This window comes from Chiloscyllium punctatum, chromosome 1, assembly GCF_047496795.1.
Source record: "Chiloscyllium punctatum isolate Juve2018m chromosome 1, sChiPun1.3, whole genome shotgun sequence".
NCBI classification, from domain to species: domain Eukaryota; kingdom Metazoa; phylum Chordata; class Chondrichthyes; order Orectolobiformes; family Hemiscylliidae; genus Chiloscyllium; species Chiloscyllium punctatum.
Window position 1 is genome coordinate 171,585,586 of NC_092739.1, and position 22,861 is coordinate 171,608,446.

At 46.1% G+C, this 22,861-nt stretch overlaps 1 protein-coding gene across 1 annotated transcript in view; it reads right to left on the reverse strand.

Moving 5' to 3' along the window:
- The window catches only part of LOC140480742 (disintegrin and metalloproteinase domain-containing protein 8-like), a 155,160-nt gene extending 133,048 nt beyond the window's left edge, over positions 1-22,112 (reverse strand). The window contains exons 1-2 of the mRNA XM_072576048.1: positions 21,896-22,112; positions 11,848-11,957 (exon numbers count right to left, since the gene is read on the reverse strand). Of these exons, the coding sequence (XP_072432149.1) occupies positions 11,848-11,957; positions 21,896-22,112 (327 nt within the window). The remainder of the gene's footprint in view (positions 1-11,847; positions 11,958-21,895) is intronic.
- Positions 22,113-22,861: the final 749 nt, after the last annotated feature.

The following is a 22,861-nucleotide window of genomic DNA, read 5'->3' on the forward strand; positions in this document are numbered from 1 at the left end:
CAGAGGGATTATGGTGCTTCACATGGGTAGAGGAAGTGAGTGGTACCCAAGAGTCCAGCTTTGCCCTGCTGAAGAATTGGCACAAATTGGAAAGCAAGGTGACTGCTCCCCCAACACACTGTACGGGACTGCTGCAAATGTTGCTGAAAATGTGTTGCTGGAAAAGCGCAGCAGGTCAGGCAGCATCCAAGGAACAGGAGAATCGACGTTTCGGGCATAAGCTCTTCTTCAGGAATGAGGAAGGTGTGCCAAGCAGGCTAAGATAAAAGGTAGGGAGGAGGGACTTGGGGGAAGGGGTGTTGGAAATGCGATAGGTGGAAGGAGGTCAAGGTGAGGGTGATAGGCCAGAGTGGGGGTGGGGGCAGAGAGGTCAGGAAGAAGATTGCAGGTTAGGAAGGCAGTGCTGAGTTCGAGGGATTTGACTGAGACAAGGTGGGGGGAGGGGAAATGAGGAAACTGGAGAAATCTGAGTTCATCCCTTGTGGTTGGAGGGTTCCTAGGTGGAAGATGAGGCGCTCTTCCTCCAACCGTCGTGTTGCTATGGGCTGGCGATGGAGGAGTCCAAGGACCTGCATGTCCTTGGTGGAGTGGGAGGGGGAGTTGAAGTGTTGAGCTACGGGGTGGTTGGGTTGGTTGGTCCGGGTGTCCCAGAGGTGTTCTCTGAAGTGTTCCACAAGTAGGCGGCCTGTCTCTCCAATATAGAGGAGGCCACATCGGGTGCAGCGGATGCAATAAATGATGTGTGTGGAGGTGCAGGTGAGTTTGTGGTGGATATGGAAGGATCCCTTGGGGCCTTGAAGGGAAGTAAGGGGGGAGGTGTGGGCGCAAGTTTTGCATTTCTTGCGGTTGCAGGTGAAGGTGCTGGGAGTGGAGGTTGGGTTGGTGGGGGTGTGGACCTGACGAGGGAGTCACGGAGGGAGTGGTCTTTTCAGAACTGATAGGGGAGGGGAGGGAAATATATCCTTGGTGGTGGGGTCTGTTTGGAGGTGGCGGAACTGACGGCGGATGATACGCTGTACATGGAGGTTGGTGGGGTGGTAGGTGAGGACCGGTGGGGTTCTGTCCTGGTGGCGGTTGGAGGAGTGGGGCTCAAGGGCGGAGGAGCGGGAAGTGGAAGAGATGCGGTGGAGAGCATCGTCGATCACGTCTAGGGGAAATTGCAGTCCTTGAAGAAGGAGGCCATCTGGGTTGTTCGGTTTTGGAACTGGTCCTCCTGGGAGCAGATGCGGCGGAGATGAAGGAATTGGGAATATGGGATGGCGTTTTTACAGGGGGCAGGGTGGGAGGAGGTGTTGTCTAGGTAGCTGTGGGAGTCGGTCAGTTTATAATAAATGTCCGTGTCGATTCGGTAGCCAGAGATAGAAATGGAGAGGTCTAGGAAGTGGAGGGAGGAGTCTGAGACGGTCCAGGTAAATTTGAGGTCGGGGTGGAAGGCGTTAGTAAAGTGGATGAACTGTTCAACCTCCTTGTGGGAGCATGAGGTAGCGCCAATACAGTCATCGATGTAGCAGAGGAAAAGGTGGGGTTGGTGCCAGTGTAGCTGCGGAAGATGGACTGTTCCACATATCCTACGAAGAGGCAGGCATAGCTGGGGCCCATGTGGGTGCCCATGGCTACTCCTTTGGTTTGGAGGAAGTGGGAGGATTGGAAAGAGAAGTTGTTCAGAGTGAGGACCAGTTCAGTCAGTCGAAGGAGGGTATCAGTGGAAGGGTACTGGTTGGTTCGGTGGGACTTTTGTTGTACCAACTGGTTATTTTGGTCCCTTCCTGGCTTTGTCACTGCCACCTGGGAAAAGCTTGTTGAGTTTTTCTGAGTCAATGGGTAACATCGGGTCATTGCTGTGGTTTGGAGTTTCCAGCTTGAGGAGGGTGGTCAAGCATTGGTGTGCCTTTGCATCAGGTAGTGCCTTTCCACTTTCAGACCCAGCAGGGAGAGCTTTACTCTGAACCTCCTCTGAGATGGTGCACCCTGATGACCTATTTGTTCTGTTGGGAGTGTGACCTCTGTTACGACATGCAGTTCCTGGTTGTAGAGTGGATTAGTGGTACTGGAAAAGCACAGCAGTTCAGGCAGCATCTGAGGAGCAGGAAAATCGACGTTTTGGGCAAATGCCCTTCATCAGGAATACAGGCAGAGTGTCTGAAGGGTGGAGAGATAAGTGAGAGGAGGGTGGGGGTGGGGAGAAAGTAGCATAGAGTACAATGGGTGAGTGGGGGAGGGGATGAAGTTGATCGGTCAGGGAGGAGGGTGGGGGAAGGTAGCAAAGAGTACAATGGGTGAGTGGTGGTGGGGATGAAGTTGATCGGTCAGGGAGGAGGGTGGAGTGGATAGGCAGTGAAGGAGGCCCAGGACCTCCATGTCCTCGGCAGAGGGGGAGGGGAAGTTGAAATGTTGGGCCACAGGGCGGTGGAGTTGATTGGTGCGGGTGTCCCAGAGATGTTCCCTAAAGCGCTCTGCTAGGAGACTGCATAGGGAGCAACGGATACAATAAATGATATTGGTGGATGTGCAGATAAAACTTTGATGGATATAGAAGGCTCCTTTAGGGCCTTGGATAGAGGTGAGAGAGGAGGGGTGGGCGCAGGTTTTGTAATTCCTGCGGTGGCAGGGAAAGGTGCCAGGAGGGGAGGGTGGGTCGTAGGGGGGTGTGGACCCAGCCTCGGGTCTTCTTCCAAGAATGCTGACTTTTATCTGGACCTGATCACTGCTGTCTCTCTAAGGGAGTCATGATTTGGAGACAACGGATGAATGGGCACCACACAACAATCAACAGACAGGAGGGTTCCCTCCCAGTTGGGGAACACTTCAGTGGTCCAGGACATTCAGCCTCGGACCTTCGGGTGACTATCCTCCAAGGTAGACTTCAGGACAGGCAGCAGAGAAAAGTGGCCAAGCAGAGGCTGATAGCTAAGTTTGGTACCCATAGGGAGGGCCTCAACTGGGACCTTGGGTTCATGTCACATTATAGGTGATCACCATTGCACTACACACAGACACAGATATTCCTACACACACACACACACACACACACACACACACTCTGTTATCTCACTTTTTAGATTAGAATCAATCTAAACATCAGGTCATAGACAGAGAACACAGGGGGGCCAACACCTTTAACATATTGTCTCGCTATTGCCATTGTTAACAACCCGAGAATGCAACTTTAAAAAAAAAGGGTTTTGCGATTTACACATGAAAGAAGTGAAACTATCACTGTATTCTAACAGATGAAAGGCTTAACAGACAATCAATTTTTCAATGTATAATTTCAGTTACATCACGCTGCAAATTTTTGCTATACATTGTGTTATGATCGAGCCCTCCATAATCACCTGATGAAGGAGCTTCACTCCAAAAGCTAGTGTGCTTCCAATTAAACCTGTTGGACTATAACCTGGTGTTGTGTGATTTTTAATTCTAAGGCAGTGTTGCTTCTAACAGGGAGCTACTGCTCAACAGCACTTTCATCCATGAGCATGGTTGGTGCTGGCCAAGGGAGCAGAGAGCTCGGGATGCAGGGCTGCCTTGGATGGGAGAGGAATGGGCTGGATGATGTTGGCCGCGAGGACATCAGTCCACCTACAGTTGGTGACAGGATCCTTTCATGCCTGGTAGATGAGACACTTGCCCCCCAACCCCACTTCTCCACCCCCCCCCAACACCACCCCCACCTTCATCTACCTATTGCATTCTCAGCTACCTTCTCTCCAACCCCACCCCTCTCCTATTTAACTCTCAGCCCCCTGGCCCACAAGCTTCATTCCTGGTGAACTGTGCCTCTGCCATGAAAACGCTCAACACCAGAGCCCCCAAGAATCTGTTCTCAGCCCCTGACTGTAGTCCCTGTACAACCACAACTGTGTCATCAAATTCAAATGAACATCATGCTCAAGTTTGCTAACGATACCACCACAGGGTAGATGTCAAACAACAATGAGTCAGAATACAGAAAGGAGGTAGGGGGCTTGATGACATGGTGCAATGAGAATAACCTCTCTCTCAGTGTCAGCAAAGCAAAGGAACTGATCATTGACTTCATTTAGATAGGAGGGGAATATGCCCCCATCTCCATCAATGGAATTGAGGTTGTGAGGGTGGAGAACATCAAGCTCCTCGGAGTGACGATAACTGACAAACCTATCCTAGACTTACCATGTGGACAAGAAGGCAGCACAACAACGCTGCTTCTTCCTCAGGCAGCTCAGGATATTCAGCATGTCCCTATGGACACTCACCAACTTCTACAGATGTACCATTGAGAGCAGACTGTCCAGGTATATAACAGCTTGGTACAGCAACTGCTCTGCCCAGGACCGTAAGAAACTACAGAAGGTTGTGTGCACAGCCCAGAACAACACGGAATCCATCCTCCCATCTATGGACACCATTTACATGGCTCGTTGTCACGGAAAGCTGGCCACTATCAAAGAGACATCTGGTAATGATTTCCTACAACCTTTCTGTTAGGCAGGAGCTTGAGAACACACACACACACTCTAACAGGTGCGTGAACAGCTGCTTCCTTTTGTGATAGAACATAGAAAGGTACAGTACAGACCAGGGCCATTGGCCCACGATGTTGTGTCGAGGTTTAATCCTAATGTAAAATATAGTAACAACCTATGCACCCCACAACTCACTACTATCCATGTGTATGTCCAGCAGTCACTTAAATGTCCCCAATGACTCTGCTTCCACCACCACCGCTGGTAACGCATTCCATGCATTCACCACTCTCTGCGTAAAGAACCTACCTCTGACGTCTCCCCTATACCTTCCTCCTAATATCTTCAAACTATGACTTCTCGGACCCTCAATCCTGCCCTGGGGAAAAGTCTCTGGCTATTGACTCTATCTATTCCTCTCATTATTTTGTATGCCTCGATCCGGTGTCCTCTCTTCCTCCTCTCCAGAGAGAAAACTCTGAACTTATTAAACCTTTTTTCATAAGGCAAGCCTTCCAGTCCAGGCAGCATCCTGGTAAACTTTCTTTGCACCCTTTCCAAAGCCTCTGTATCTTTCCTATAGTAGGGCAACCAGAACGGGACACAATATTCCAAGTGTGGTCTCACCAGGGACCTGTAGAGCTGTAGCAAAACCTTGTGGCTCTTAAACTCAATACCCCTGTTAATGAAAGCTAAAGTACCATATGCTTCCTTAACAACCATATCCACTTGAGTGGGCAACTTTGAGCGATCTATGTACTTGCACACCCAGATCCCTCTGTTTCTCCACACTGCCAAGTATCCTGTCTTTAATCCTATATTCAGCATTCAGGTTCAACCTTCCAAAATGCATCATTTGGCATTTACTCCAAGTGCCATTTCTCAGCCCAGCTCTCCATCCTGTCTATGTTACGCTGCAGCCTGCAGTAGCCCTCTATACTATCAACGACACCTACAACCTTTGTGTCATCTACAAATTTACTCACCCACCCCTCAACCAAATCATTTATAAAAACTACAAAGAGCAGAGGCCCAAGAACAGAGCCCTGCGGGACCCCACTTAACACTGACCTCCAGGCAGAATACTTTCCATCTACAACCACTCTCTGCCTTCTGTCAGCCAGCCAATTCTGAATCCAGATAGTCAAATCTCCCTCTATCCCATACTTCCTGACTTTATGAATGAGCCTACCATGGGGAATCTTACAAACTGCCTTGCTTGAAGTCCATATACACCACATCCACTGCTCAACCTTTATCGACCTGTCTCGTCACCTCCTCAAAGAACTCAATAAGATTTGTAAGGCATGACCTGCCCCTCACAAAGCCATGCTGACTGCCTTTAATTATCCTATGCTTTGCCAAATAGTCATAAATCCTATCCCTCAGATTTCTTTCTAAAACCTTGCTGACCACCAACATAAGACTGACTGGCCTGTAATTGCCAGAGATTTACCTATTACCCTTCTTGAAAAGAGGAACAACATTCACCTCCCTCCCATCCTCCGGTATGTCTCCCGTGGAGAGTGAGGAGGTAAATATCCTCACCAGCAGCTTAGCAACCTCCTTTCTCACTTCCTGGAGCAGCCGAGGATAAATCTGGTCTGGCCCTGGGGACTTATCAATCTTAATGTTTTCCAAAATTTCCAGCACATCAACTTCATCAATCTTGATCTGGTTAAGACTGTATCCCAGCTCCTCAAAGTTCTCATTCACAACAAGGTCCCTTTCCTTGGTGAAAACCGAAGCAAAAGACTCATTTCGGGCTTCCCCTATCTGCTCAGATTTCACACACAATTCCGTCTGCTATCCCTGATCGGCCGTAACTTCTCCCTGATTATTCTCTTATTCCTCACATCTGAGTAAAATGCCTTAATCCTTCCTGCCAAGCCTTTTTTGTGCCCCCTCCTGGCTCTCCTCAATCCATTTCTGAGCTCCTTTCTAGCAAGCCTGTAATCCTCTAAAGCTGTGCTGGATCCTTGTTTCCTCTACCTTGTGTAAGCTGTCTTCTTCCTTTTGATGAGAAGTTCCTCTATTCTGTATCGATCATATCTTCCCCAGAAGGTCTAGGCATCTGAAGCCCTCCCTCCTGCCCCAGCCTCGCAGCCACGTGTTAAGCTGAATTCGCTGACTGTTCCTCTCCTCACTACCTCGTGGCACCGATAACAAACCTGAGATCAACCGATAACAAACCACTCGTCCTGCTTTTCAGCTTCCAACCTAACTCTCTGTAGTCACTTTTCAGATCCTCAATCCCTTTCCTGGCTATATCATTCGTGCCAATATGTACTTCGATTTCTGGTTGCTCCCCCTCCCCCTTCAGGATCCTCTAAATCCGATTGGCGACATCCTGGACCCTGGCACTGGGGAGACAATCTGTCTCACTATTGAGTCCCCTACCACTAGCGCTTTTCTATTTCCCCCCTTCCCTTCTGAGCCACAGTGCCAGAGACCTGACAAATATGGCTTTCCCCTGGTAGGCTATCCCCACCAGCAGTATCCAAAACGGTATACTTATTGCTGAGGGAAACTGCCACAGTTCCCTAACTCAGTTTTCGAGGAGCTGGAGTTGGGAAATACTTAAAATAATGTTAATTTTGTTAACTAGCATTGATCTTGCTTCACACACTTCCTGTGCAGTATAACCTGCATGCCTTACTTGTCCAGGTTTTTTGTATCCGATGATCTGTATACCCTTGTTTACTATGAACTACCTGGACTGCTTGTAAACAAAGCTTTTCACTGTATGTTGGTATATGTAACAATAAATCAAATCAAACCAAGATCCCACATGGTGACTGAGAATGTTAAAGCACATGGATTTCAAAGTGATCTAGCAGTGAGATAGAACATAAACTGGCTTAGTAATAGGACACCAAGGGTAGTGGGAGGCATCTGTTTGAGTGACTGGAGGCAGGTGTTCAGCAATGTCCCACAAGGATCAGTACTGGGATCATTATTGCTAGTTATATACGTTGTACACACCACCAAGCTTGGTAGAATGGTTCGTAGCGAAGAAGGTGGTTGTAGGTTACAGGAAAATATGGATGGGTTGGTCAGATGAGCAGAGCAATGGCTGATGGTGTTGAACCCCGATAAATACCAGGTGATCGACTTTGGAAGAAGAAACAAGATGTGGGAGTATTTAATGAATGGCAGGACACTGGGCAGCGTAGGGGAACAGAGGGATCTTGGGTAATTATTCACAGATCCCAGAAGTCAGCAGAGAACATGAATAGTTTAGAAGGCATAAGGGACACCCTATCGTTCATGGCAGAGTGTATAAGAGAAGGACGTAACACTAGAATTGTACAGAGCTTTGGTTAGGCAACAGCTGGAGTTATGTGACCAGTTCTGGTCACCTTACTACAGGAAGGATGTGATAGCACAATAAGGGGAACAGAGGACTTTCACCAGGATGTTGCCAGGGATGGAGAAATTGAGCTAGAAAGGAGAGATTAGACAGACTTGAATTAGTTCCTTTCGAGGAGAGAAGACTTGAGGGAGACATGATTAAGGTGTGTAAGATAGACTGGGAGAATGGAGTTGGCTTGGTTAAGGGGCCAATCATGAGGAAACATAATTTTAGGGTAAGGGCAGGCGATTCAGGTGGAATTTGAGGAAAAAACCTTTCACTCAGACGATGATAGGAATTTGGAAAGCAGTATCGAGGAAGGCACTATCACCATCATGGGGTTATCATTGATTAGAACATTACAGCACAGTACAGGCCCATCAGCTTTTGAGTTGCACTGATCTATGGAACCAATCTGAAGCTCATCTGACCTACATTATTCCATTTTCAACCATATGTTCATCCAATGACCATTTAAATGCCCTCAAAGTTGGTGAGTCTACTACTGTTGCAGGCAGGGAATTCCATGCCCCTACTACTCTGATTAAAGAAGCTACCTCTGATATCTGTCCGATATCTATCATCCCTCAATTTAAAGGATAGGTCAGAGTCAGCATGGATTTATGAAGGGGAAATCATGCTTGACTAATCTTCTGGAATTTTTTGAAGATATAACTGAAGATAGACAAGGGAGATCCAGTGGATGTAGTGTTCCTGAACTTTCAGAAAGCCTTTGATAAAGTCCCACATAGGAGGTTAGTGAGCACAATTAGGATGCATGGTATTGGAGGCAAAGTACTGACTTGGATTGAAAATTGGTTGGCTTACAGGAAACAAAGAGTAGTGATAAACAGCTCCCTTTTGGAATGGCAGGCAGTGACCAGTGGGGTACCGCATGGATCAGCTTTTTACAATATATATTAATGATATAGAAGGTGGTATTAATAGTAACATTAGCAAATTTGCTGATGATACAAAGCTGGGTGGCAGGGTGAAATGTGAGGAGGATGTTAGGAGATTGCAGGATGACCTGGACAGGTTAGGTGAGTGGACAGATGCATGGCAGATGCAGTTTAATGTGGATAAATGTATGGTTATCCACTTTGGTGGCAAGAACAGGAAGGCAGATTACTACCTAAATGGAGTCAAGTTAGGAAAAGGGGTAGTACAGAGAGATCTGGGTGTTCTTGTACACCAGTCAATGAAGGCAAGCATGCAGGTACAGCAGGTAGTGAAGAAGGCTAATAGCATGCTGGCCTTCATAATAAGAGGGATTGAGTATAGAAGCAAAGAGGTTCTTCTGCAGCTTTACAGGGCCATGGTGAGACTGCACTTGGAATATTGTGTGTAGTTCTGGTCTCCAAATTTGAGAAAAGACATTCTGGCTATTGAGGGAGTGCAACGTAGGTTCACAAGGTCAATTCCTGGAATGGCAGGATTACCTTACACTGAAAGACTAGAATGACTGGGCTTGTATACCCTTGAGTTTAGAAGACTGAGAGGGGATCTGATTGAGACATATAAGATTATTAAAGGATTGGACTCTCTGGAGGGAGGAAACATGTTTCCACTGACGAGTGAGTCCTGAACCAGAGGACACAGCTTAAAAATAAGGAGTAGGCCATTTAGGACAGAGATGAGGAGAAACTTCTTCACCCAGAGAGTGGTGGCTGTGTGGAATGCTCTGCCCCAGAGGGCAGTGGAGGCCCAGTCTCTGGATTCATTTAAGAAAGAGTTGGATAGAGCTCTCAAGGCTAGTGGAATCAAGGGTTATGGAGATAAGGCAGGAACAGGATACTGACTGAGGATGATCAGCCATGATCATAATGAATGGTGGTGCAGGCTCGAAGGGCAGAATGGCCTATTCCTGCACCTATTGTCTATTGTCTATAAAGCTATGTCCCCTCATGCAAGCCATCACCATCTGAAGAAAAAAGCTTTCACTGTCCATGCTATCTAACTCTCTGATTATCTCACATGTCAAAATTAAATTAGCTCTCAACCTTCTCTCCAATGAAAACAGTCTCAAGTCCCTCAGCTTTTTCTCATAAGACCTTCCTTCCATACCAGGCTACATTCTCGTAAATCTCCTCTGAACCCTTTCTAAAACTTCTACATTCTTCATATAATGTGGTGACCAGTACTGTACGCAATACTCCAAGTGTGGCTGAAACAGAGTTTTGTACAGCTGTAGCATGACCTCCATGTCTTTAAAATTCAATTCCTGTACCAATAAATGCTAGCACAGTGTATGCCTTCTTAACAATCTTATCAACATGGGTGGCAATATTCAGGGATCTCTTTACATGGACATGAGATCTCTCTGCTCATTGACACTACCAACAATCTTACCATTAGCCCCTTACTTTGCAGTCCTGTTACTCCTTCCAAAGTGAATCACCTCACACTTTTCCGCACAGCAGGTCAGGCAGCATCTGAGGAGCAAGAAAATCGATGTTTCAGGCAAAATTCCTCGTGAAGGGTTTTTGCCCAAAATGTTAATTTTCCTGCTCCTCAGATGCTGCCTGACTGGACATGCTTTTCCAACACTCTACTCTTATACTATATCCTGCACTGTTCTGCTATTCCGACTTTAATCTTCAGCATCTGCAGTACTCACTTTCGCCTGTTTGATAAGGATCACCACGGTTGACTATTGCAGAAAATACGGAAGCATGGGACTGAGGGTGATTTAACGGTTTGGATCAGAAATTGGCTAGCTGAAATAAGACAGAGGGTGGTGGTTAATGGGAAATGTTCATCCTGGAGTTCAGTTACTAGTAGTTTCCCACAAGGATCTGTTTTGGGACCACTGCTGTTTATCATTTTTATAAATGACCTGGATGAGGACATAGAAGGATGGGTTATTAAATTTCCAGATGACACCAAGGTCGGTGGAGTTGTGGATTGTGCTGAAGGATGTTGTAGGTTACAGAAGGACATACATAAGCTGCAGAGCTGGGCTGAGAGGTGGCAAATAGAGTTCAATGTGGGAAAGTGTGAGGTGATTCACTTTGGAAGGAGTAACAGGAATACAGAGTACTGGTTAATGGTAAGGTTCTTGGTAGTGTAGATGAACAGAGAGATCCTGGTGCCCATGTACATAGATCCCTGTAAGTTGCGACCCAGGTTGATAGGGTGGTTAAGGCATACAGTGTGTTAGTTTTTACTGGTAGAGTAATTGAGTTTCAGAGCCATGAGGTCATGCTGCAGCTGTACAAAACTCTGGTGTGGCCGCAGCCGGAGTGTTGCATACAGTTTTGGTCACCGCATTATAGGAAAGATGTGGAAGCTTTGGAAAGGGTTCAGAGGTGATTTACTAGGAAGTTGCCTGGTATGGAGGGAAGGTCTTATGAGGAAAGGCTGAGGGACTTGATACTGTTTTAATTTGAGAAAAGAAGGTTGAGAGATGACTTAATTGAGACATAGAAGATAATCAGAGGGTTAGATAGGGTGGACAGGCAGAGACGTTTTCCTCAGATGGTGATGGCTAGCACGAGGGGACATTGCTTTCGACTGAGGGGTGATAGAGATAGGACAGATGTCAGAGATTGTTTCTTTACTCAGAGAAAAGTAGAGGCATGGAACGTCCTGCCTGCAACAGTAGTAGACTTGTCAACATTTAGGCCATTTAAATGGTCATTGAATAAACTTAGGGATGAAAATGGAATAGTGTAGGATAGATGGGCTTCAGATTGGTTCCACAGGTCAGCGCAACATCGAGGGCCCAAGGGCCTGTACTACTGCACTGTAGGGTTCTATGTTCTAATGTCAGATTATGTACGGACAGACTCAAGAACAGCTCCTTCCTTGCTGTTATCAGACTTCTGAACATACCTCTCAAATATTAATGCTGATCTCTCTCTCTCTCTCTCTCTCTCTCTCTGCACCTTCTCTGCACTCTCACACTGTATTCTGCACTCTTCTGCTATTCTGAAACACTTTGTCATGTGCAATCTGCCTGTGTAGGTAGCATGTATGTAACATATTTCACTGCATCTCAGTACATGACAACAATAAATCAAATCAAATCAGATTAATTACCTGTTGAAGGACAGATACACTCCATTTCTGGTTCCCTGATAAGGCATACGGGAACACAAACCTGTAATCCTTCAGTTTTTTTAAACGGTTTCTCTGGGCCAATTTGTAATCTGTTGATAAAAAAAATTACAAAAGCAAAAAGGAATGAGGATGCTGAAACTCTGGATTCTGGAGTAGTCCTGCTATTTGAAAAAGTCCGAAGTCACACCACACCAGGTTGTAATCCAACAGGTTTATTTAAAATCACTAGCTTTAGCAGCACTTCTCCTTCGTCAGGTGAAGTGGAGGGAGGTGGACAGGCACAGAATATATAAGTGGAGAAATCATTGCAAGATAATTCCAGGTAATTAAGAGTGTCAACAGGTAAGTACAAATTGTGAGAGTTGAGTGTCAACAGGCTGAATAACGAATCTTTGCAGATGATCAAGAGTGTCAAATGGTGTGAGTAATGTGTCAACAGCTGCACAAGTGAAGGGATGACCTATGAATTAATTAATTAAGGCAGAAAGATAATTGCAAATGATTAAAAAAATGAAATGATGCTGGAGTCAAATCAAATTGTCTCCAGCACCATCTTCGAGTCATTGAGTTTTTTTTTATTATTTGTAACAGACACAGCAGACCTGGCAGCACAGTGGGATACAGTGGGGAGAGAGTCCTCAACATTGTCTCCCAACCCCCTGAAGTCTGATAGTTTCAGGTTAAACATGAGCAAGGATACCTCCTGCTGATTACCACAAAGTTCCCTCCCTCCGCTGATGAAATCAAACCCAGCTCCAAGCTCTGCAACTGGATCCTCAACTTCCTGATATGCAGAACTTAATGAGTAAGGATAGGCAACAATAATCCTCAACACCAGTACCCCACAAGGCTGTATACTCAGCCTGTTACTATATTCCTTATACACTAATGACTGTGTTGCCAAATTAGGCTCTAACTCCATTTACAAATTTGCAAATGATACCACCATAGTGGGTCAGATCTTAAACAATGACAAGGCAGAGTGCAGGAAAGAGATAGAGAGCTCAGTAGCATGGTGTAAAGACAACAATCTCTCTCTCAATGTCAGCAAAATGAAGGAGCTGGTCATCAACATCAGGAAGCAGAGGAGAGGACATGCTCCTGTCTGGATCAATGGGACTGAGGTGGAGATGGTCAAGAACTTCAAGTTCCTAGAAGTAAATATCACCAACAATCCTGTCCTGGTCTATCCACATTGATACCGTGGTCAGAAGGCTAAGGAAATTCAGCATGTCCACAATGACTCTGCCCAATGTCTAGATGCACCATAGATAGCATTCTATCTGGATGTATCATAGCTGAGTATGGAAATTGCTCCACCCAAGAATACAAAAATTTATCTAAGTTGTGAACATAGCCCAATCCATCATGAAATCAAGCCTTTCTTTCATTGACTGTGTCTACACTTCCCACTGCCTCAGGAAAGCAGCCAACACAATCAGAAACTTTTCGGTTATACTCTCTCCACTCTTCCTTCGGGCAGAAAATACAAAAATTTGAAAACACATACCAACAGAATCAAAAACAGCTTCTTCCCCCCTGTTATCAGAATTATGAATGGACTTCTCAATATCAGAGTCAAGGTTAGAGTGGTACTGGAAAAGCACAGCAGGTCAAAGAGCAGGAAAATCAATCATCAGGAATGAGGCTGGGAGCGTGTAGGGTGTAAATGGGAGGGTGTAGGCCTCTGGGGGGGAAGGTAGCTGAGAATGCAATAGGTGGTTAGAGTTGAGGGGTAATGGTGATAGGTCTGAGAGGAGGGTGGAGTGGGTAGTTGGGAAGGAAGATTGACATGGGACAGGTCACGAGGACAGTACTGTGCTGGAGGGTTGGAATTGGGGTGGGGGGTGGGCAATGAGGAAATTGGTGATATCCACATTGATGCTATGGGGTTGAAGGGTCCTGAGGCGGAAGATAAGGTGTTCTTCCTCCAGGCGTCAGGAGGTAAGGGAGTACAGTGCTGAGCTGGAAGCGACAGAGAAGGCCCAGGATCTGCATGTCCTCGGCAGAGTGGGAGGGGGGCATTGAAGTGAACAGCCACAGGGCGGTGGAGTTGAGTGGTGCGGGTGTCCCATAGATGTTCTCTGAAGCGCTCTGTGAGTAGGTGTCCAGTCTCCCCAGTGTAGAGGAGACCGCATAGGGAGCAATGGATATAGTAAATGACATGTTTGGAAGTGTAGGTGAAACTTTGATGGATGTAGAAGGCTCCTTTGGGACCTGGGATGGAAGTGAGAAGGGAGGTGTGGGCACAGGTTTTGCAATTTACAAACAACACGTCATTTACTGTATCTATTGCCCCCAATGAGGTCTCCTGTACACTGTGGAGACTGGACACCTATTCGCAGAGCGCTTTAGGGAACATCTCTGGGACACCCGCACCAATCAACCACACCACCCCGTGGCCAAACATTTCAACTCCTCTCCTACTCCGACAAGGGCATGCAGGTCCTAGACCTCCTCCATCCCACTCCCTTACCACCTGATGCCTGGAGGAAGAAAGCCTCATCTTCAGCCTCGTGACCCTTCAACCCGATGACATCAATATGGACTTCACCAGTTTCCTCATTTCCCCTCCCCCCACTTTACCCCAATTCCAACCTTCCAGCTCAGCACAGTATTCATGCCCTATCCTACCTGCCAATCTTCCTTTCCACCTATCTCGACTCTGATGTCCAGCATCTGCAGTACTCACTTTCACCCTTCTCAATATTAGAGTTGGTCTGTCTCTGCAGCTGTAACACAACATTCTGCATTCTGCTCCATTATCCTGCTGTACTTGTGTAAAGTAATCATTGTCCAGGATTATTCAATTTTCAGGAAAGACAGAAAGGAAAGGAAGGGTGGGTAGCATTGCTGGTAAAGGAAGAGATTAACACAATAGTAAAGGAGGACATTAGCTCAGACAATATGGAACCTGTACGGCTGGAGTTGCGGAATACCAAAGGGATAAAGATGTCAGTGGGAGTTGTGTACAGACCACAAAACAGTAGGTGTGAGGTTGGGGATTGTATAAACAGGAAATTAAAGATGTATGGCTTAAGGATACAGCAGTTATTATGGGTAACTTCAATCTGCATATTGATTGGATAAACCAAACTGGTAGCAATGCGATGGAGGAACATTTCCTGGAACGTATGAGGTATGAGAGAGGGTTATTTAGCAATATTGTGGTATGAGATTGTTTGAGATAGAGTGACCAGAATCCTTTATTAAGATGGAGAGTGACACAATTAAATCTAAAAGTGGGGTCTTGAATTTAAAGAAAGCTAACTTTGATGGGATGGCAGGATTGACATATGATGAAAGTCTGGATCGATTGGACTTTTACTCGCTGAAATTAGGAAGAATGGGGGGGGGGTTCTCTTAGAAACATATAAAACCCTGATGGGACTGGACAGGCTGGATGTGGGAAAAATGTTCTCGATGTTAGGCAAATTCAGAACTAGTGGTCACAGTCTAAGAATAAGTGGAAAGCCATTCAGGACTGAGATGGGGAAGAATGTCTTCCCTCAGAGAGTTGTGAACCTGTGGAATTCTCTCCCACAAGAAGCTCTTGGAACCAGTTCATTCAATAGATTCAAGAGGGAACTGGGCATGGCCCTTGGGGCTAATGGGATCAAGGGAAGAGGGTGGGAATGGGACACTGAGACTGCATGACCAGCCATAATCATATTGAATGATGGGGCAGGCTCGAAGGGCCAAATGGCCTACTTCTGCACTGATTTTTAATGGTTCTGTGACATGGAAGCAAAGGAACTAGGAAAATAAATGGTGATGTCTTAAGAAGAGTTCACATTACAGAAGAGGAGGTGCTGAAGGTCTTCAAATGCATAAATATAGATACATCTCTGGGACCTGATCAGGTATTTTCCAGAACCTTCTGGGAAGCTAGGGGAGGGTTAGCTGGGTCCCTTGCTGAGATATTTGTACCATCGACAGCCATTGGTGAAGTGCTAGAAGACTAAAGTGTGGGCCAATTAGATTAAATTCCCTACAGTGTGGAACAGGCCCTTCAGCCCAACTAGAACACACTGACCCTCCAAAGATTAACTCACCCAGACCCATTTCCCTCTGACTAATGCACCTAATGCTATGGGACAATTTAGCCCGGCCAATTCACCTGACCTGCATACCTTTGGACTGTGGGAGAAAACCGGAGCACCCAGAGGGGACCCACACAGACACAGAGAGAGAGACTGTGGCCCGAGGCTGGAATTGAACCTAGGACCCTGCTACTGTAAGCGCAACAGTGCCTAACTACTGAGCCACTATGCCACCTGCAATGTGGTGCTCTTATATAAGACTGGAAGGAAAAGTCAAGTAATTATAGACTAGTGAGACTTACGTCAATGATGGGTAAGTTATTGGAGGAGGGATTCTGAGCGACAGGATTTACATACGTTTGGACTGCTTAGGGATAATCAACATGGCTTTGTGCATGGGAAATTGTATCTACTAACTTGGTTGAGTTTTTTGAAGTGGTGACAGAGATTATTAAATAAGACAGAGTGGTGGACATTTTCGATTTGGACTTCAACAGAGTGTTCAACAAGATTCGACACGATAGACTGGTTGGTAAGGTTAGATTGCTTATTGGATACAAAATCGGCTTGAAGGTATGAGAGGATTATAGAGTCATAGGTTTGCGCAGCACAGAAACAGACCCTTCAGTCCGACTTGTCCACACTGATGAGATATCCCATAATATCAATCTAGTCCCATTTGCCAGCCCATATCCCTCTAAATCCTTCCTGTTCATATACCCATTCGAATGTCTTTTAAATGCTGTAATTGTACCTGCCTCCATCACTTCCTCTGGCAACTCATCCATACACGCACGACCCTCTACATGGCAACATTGCTCCTTTGGGTCTCTTTTATATCTCGCACCTTAAACCTATGCCCTCTAGTTCTGAACCCCTGCCTCAAGGAAAAGGCCTTGACTATTTACACTATCTATGCCTCTCATGATTTTATAAACCTCTATAAGGTCCACCCCTCAGCCTCTGACACTCCAGGGAAAATGCCCCGGCCTATTCAGCCTCTCCCTAAAGCTCCTTAAATCCTCCAACCTCAGCAAAATCTTTGTAAATCTTTTGTGTACCCTTTGAAGTTTAATAACATCTTTCCTTTCGTGGAGGGTACAGTCTGTTGGGAGTGTGCACTCTGCTGGCTGCCTGCATCAATTGGACAGTGAAGTGGGCAGAAGTGAGGACTGCAGATGCTGGAAACCAGAGTTTAGATTAGAGTGGTGCTGGAAAAGCACGGTAGATCCATTCCTGATAAAGGGCTTCTGCCCGAAACATCGATTTTCCTGTTCCTTGAATGCTGCCTGACCTGCTGTGCTTTTCCAGCACCACTCTAATCTAAACTCTGGAGAGTGAAGTGGACAGCCCTGCTGTTCAGGGAGGAACTGCCACTGCTGTCCCGAGAAACCCAGTGGCCTGTATTTCTAATCAGTCTGTACCTGACACTCTGTGAGGTGGGGACAGAGTGTCTGCAGAACACTATAATCTGCTGCCTGACCACTGTGCCTGGACCTTTTTTCCTTCGATCAGGGGTTTCAAACTTGCATGTTGAAAGTTTGAGGCCTGAACCCTTAGAGTCAGTAATTTGGAGTCTGGGGCCTGGAACTGTCTGAAGCCTGGCTCCTCCCCTTGTTACTACTTCCTGGCTGTGGCCAATAGCATCATCACTTGCTGGCAGTGACTGTTGCCTTTGAACTTTGGAGTACTGTTGTGTCAGAGTTGGGTAGTAGGTTGGGACATGACTGCCTGGGGCAATTGGCTGAGGCGAATGTGAGGACTGCAGATGCTGGGGAATAGAGTCAGTGTTAAAATGAAGCTGGAAAAGCACAGCAGGTCAGGCAACATCCAAGGAGCAGACATTTCGGGCAGGAGCCCTTCATCAGGAGTGGGACTAGCAGGCGAGGCCAAAGAAAAGAAAATGATGAAATTTCTATAATTTGTGTGAGGGGTGGTGATGGTCCTGGTTGTGGGGGCAATGTCAACCATGGGACCCTCTAAAATGACATCTGGGGTAGGGCCTAGTCATTGCATCCTCTACATTTTCCTTCCTTTGAAGTGTTCCTTTTAAGACTGAGTGGGTGGTGTACCTCTCCCGGAGAAGGGGCTTACTGTGGTAGGATGTTCTTGCCTGTCAGCCTGCTGGAAGTAGTTGCTCAGAGGGTCATTTTATCAAACATCCCACTCTTTGTACCATCTGAGCTCTTTCTCTTCCCACCTCTGCCAGCGAGGGGAGGTGAGGTCAGGTGTGGTGTTGTTACTGCTCAATCTGAAGGAGGCCTGCCTGAGACACATTTATATCTGACAGCAACAGATTTTCATCTGCCTGGTCCACACGAGTGTGATACTGGTCACCAGAGGGTGTGCACTATCATGGCTGTAAGGAGGAGATACCTTAACTACATACACCAGTGAGGTGGGGACAGAGTGTCTGCAGAGGAGGAAAGCCTGGAAGAACACTAAACGTTTCAGGATGGTCTCCCACGATGATTCCCCAGATGATCCTGAGGCCATTGGCCCTCAGATGGGGACAGAATCCCTTCTAAAGGATAGCAGTCCTGCGGCCATCAAGACAACGTGGGATTTGGGCCTGGCCTGGGGCTCATTGATGATGAGTGCAGGAGCGCACAGGCAGTGCCCCCATTTTCCCCTGGCCCCTTGTGTGCTCCATGAGGGAAAAGAAAGAAAGGAGGAGAGTTAAGTGAAGGTGGGCAACAAGACAATGGAGAGATGGAGGTATCTCTTGCTCCCCCACTGTTGTGGAGATGGCACCAGTCCTTAGAGCCTGAGGGACCAGGGGAGTCCAGTACCAACAATAGTTCCCCCAGTGATAAGAGCACCACGTCCCACAGAAACCCTTCTCCCTCCTCTCTTGGAAAGGGGACATGAACCCACCCCCTCATAGTCCACCACAACTGGACCAGGTAGACAATAGACAATAGACAATAGACAATAGATGCAGGAGTAGGCCATTCTGCCCTTCGAGCCTGCACCGCCATTCAATATGATCATGGCTGATCATTCCTAATCAGTATCCTGTTCCAGCCTTATCTCCATACCCCTTGACTCCACTATCTTTAAGAGCTCTATCCAATTCTTTCTTAAAAGAATCCAGAGACTGGGCCTCCACTGCCCTCTGAGGCAGAGCATTCCACACAGCCACCACTCTCTGGGTGAAGTAGTTTCTCCTCATCTCTGTCCTAAATGGTCTACCCCGTATTTTTAAGTTGTGTCCTCTGGTTCGGCACTCCCCCATCAACGGAAATATGTTCCCTCCTGCCAGAGTGTCCAGTCCTTTCATAATCCTATACGTTTCAATCAGATCCCCTCTCAGTCTTCTAAACTCAAGGGTATACAAGCCCAGTCGCTTCAGTCTTTCCGTGAAGGTAAGGTACTTTGGAAGCGGAGGTGGGTGTGGCCACTGAGGTTTTTCTCAAGCCACAAGAACTGGAAGACCTTGAAATGCTGTGTGGGGACTACAGTGAGAATAGTTACCCTGAGGGTACCCTAGATGGTAACAAACTAGCAGACCATCTTGCTCACTCCGGCCTTTTACTGGCGATCTATTCCCAGACATGAAGGCTGGAGGGCATTATCAGCCAGTTTATGGTATTCTAATTTAGTTATTTGGAGATATTAAGGACTAATTTAGTTGGTTTTATTTCTGGTTTTGTTTTCTTTGATTTGGAGTTTGTGTTTGGTTTTGGTTTGGTGCCTCAGGAACAGGGCTGTATTACGTTCCCTTTGTATTGACATTGCATCCATTGAAAGAGTCAAGGGGGCTTTTAGTTTAGCCTGGTATTGTCCCTATTCCTGTAGTGCTTGATGGGATCGGTGTAAGGGGAATTTTATTTTCATTTGCAATGGGTAAAGGAACCTTTCCCTCTGGTTTTTAGACCATTGTTGTCCCTGTCCTGGGAGCGTTCAGTGGGGATGGAGCATGGGGTTTGATTTTCAGTTTACTTTGCACTTGACTGAGTCATGAAATGTTTATTCCACATGTAAACCCCTCATTGTCCCTGTCCCGAGTGTGGTTGGTGGGGATGGAGTCAAGGAAAGCCATTTTTTTGTTTGATTATATATTTTCTTTTTTTCCAGAGAGTCACTGGAAGTTTATTTCAGTCTGAGTTGGGGAGCTTTTACCTTTCTGTTTTAAATGAGTAGTGACCTTTATTCTGTACTTTATTCCCAGGAGTGTTTGATGGGGTCAGTGTCAGAGGAGAAGTCTTGACTTTATTGTTTGTTTAAAAGATTAGAGGGTAGTTTGTTAGATGGAGGCCTGTGAGGAGCAGTGTGACACAAGGATCGGTGCTGGCTCTATGGTTGTTTGTCATTTATATAAATGATTTAAAGGTGAATGTAGGAGGCATTGTTAATAAATTTGCGGATGACACCAAAATTGGTGATGGTGTGGACAATGAAGAAGGTTATCTCAGAGTAGAACAGCATCTTGATCAGATGGGCAGATAGGCCAAGGAGTGACGGAAGGAATTTAATTTAGATAAATGTGAGATGTTGCATTTTGGTAATGTAAATCAGGGTAGGATTTATATGACATATCCAGAATTGGAGGGTTTAAGTTGGAGGGACAGACCAAATTGGCTGGGGGGCTATCTTCCTTGGAGCACTGGAGGATGAGGAGTGACCTTATCGAGGGATTGGTTTGGTGAATAGCCAAGGTCTTTTTCTAATGGTGGGGGAGTTCAAAACGAGAGGACATAGGTTTAAAGTGAGAAGGGATAGCATTACACAGCCAAGGGTGGCTGTGTACATTGGAACAAGCTGCTAGAGGAAATGGTGGAGACTGATACAATTACAACATTCAAAAGGTATCTGGACGGTAAATGAATAGGAATGGTTTAGAGGGAAATTGGCCATATGCTGACAAATGGAACGAGGTCAGATTGGAATGTCTGGTCAGCACGAACAAGTTGGAACAAATGGTCTGTTGCTGTGCTGCCTGACCCTGTGCCTCCATAACAGCAATACTTTTCCTCCTTCAGAGAGGACACTGGGTGAACCAGATGGGGTTTTCCATAAATTCAGAAGTTTCACGGTCATTAAACATCCCCAAATGCTGTCTTGATTTGAGTAGATGTCTGCAGAGTATTGGTGAAGGCATCTGGAATTGGTATCCCATGTTGATGAGTTATCTTTATGCTGCTGGCTGCTGTCAAACCTGAGCAGCTTGGAGGAAGTGCAAAAAAAAATGATGGTTTTGTACCAGGGATCAGAAGCTGCTGTCACAAGAGTAGATTGGTAAATTTGGTGGGCTCTAGAGTTTGAGAAGAAATTTGGCAGAGGTGTTCAAAGTCACAAAGGACAAAGTAAATAGAAAGCAAATTGTTTCCACTGGGAGAAGGGTCAAGAATCAAAGTACACCGAGTGCAGATGTTTGGAAAAAGAAGTAAACACAACACAAGGACAAATATTTTTACACCACAAATGGTTACTTTTTTTAAATCCACTTGCTGGCCAGCATTTATTTCCAATCCCTAATTGCCCAGGGAGGATTAATTGCAATGGGTATGGAGTCACATGTAGGCCAGAGCAGATAAATTAATCAGGAAGATTTTTACTGTAATTAACATTGTAGTCACATTGCAGCATTAGGAAGTCCTTTTTGTTCCCAGTTTTTAGTGAATTCACATATCATCATGTACTATGGTGAGATTTGAATCCACATCCCCAGAACATTACCTCAGGCGCTGGGTTATTATTCTACTGAAATAATCACAATGACCACCACTTTCTCCAAAACTTCAAATGCACTTTTGTGGCTTTCACAAAAGGAGTCAGGTGTGAAATAGAAATGCAACAGGACTATGGGGATGAGCTGACTGCCTCCATTGGAGAGATGACAGGTTTGAACCGGAAGCTGGTGAGCTTGAATGGGAAGTTGACGAGCTCAAAGAGAGAGCTAACACAGACCTCTGTGATGCCACCAATTCTATAATTCCAAACTCAACTCCCTGAGGCTTATCCAGACAGATCTTCCTCACCTGAAGCAGTTCCTTGTCCATGTGAAGTAGCTCCTTTAATCTTGGTCTCCCAGCCAGCTCCTGGTGAATGACTGGTCGGTCTGTTACTGGGGACAGTGAACACAGTTCCATTTCCACGATTCTCATTGTCAACGGCAGATTCTTCATTCTCTGCTGCTGAAAGATTTAAAACCTGGCACCAGATCAGAAATACCAAATACACATGGCAGGCAGACATTGTAAATGATCACAACTCTCTGCTCTCCACTTCAAAGTTCTGTCCCTTTGTTAACACGTAGTTTTCTGCCTGTCCTCCTTATCAATCTCTCTTTCCCTTTTCAGTTTCTCTGTGCTTGTGCTCTCAATCTCTCTGTGCCTCAGCTTGTTCCAGAATCTGTGTCATTATGTGACTCATGTCAGAAATAACTTTGTAACAGCCCCAGCCTTAACCAGGCAGAAAGAGGAAACCCTGAAAAAGCGATAGGATTGAACAAGTTGGGAGCAGGACCAAGTATTCTGATGGACAGTGCATTCTGCTGGGACACTGTAAACTCCGACAGTACAAAGGCAGAACACACAGAGGTAGGTGTCTGACTTGCTGAGCTTCCTGTTGCTTTGTCAGAGAAACCAGGCCAGAGATTCCAGCAGGGAGATCATTGCTATAACAGTAAAGATTAGTGTGAGTCTGAACCTGGAGCTGAATCCCCATGGAGCTGAATAAGTTAGAGTTGGAAATTATACCCATAAAATGTTAGAGAACTTTTCATAAAACCTGCTCTAACTCCTGGGGACCCAAAAGCCAACAAACTGATTAACAGTATCTCCCGACACTGTTATGATATTTCTCAACCCCCACCCCCATATTAGACCCCCTCATCCCTCCACTCAAGCCAACAGATCACCTCCTTAACCCCTAGTGATAACCCAAACTCAACATCACCACTGACCAAACTCCACCAGATACCAATAACCACTGTCCAACCCAAC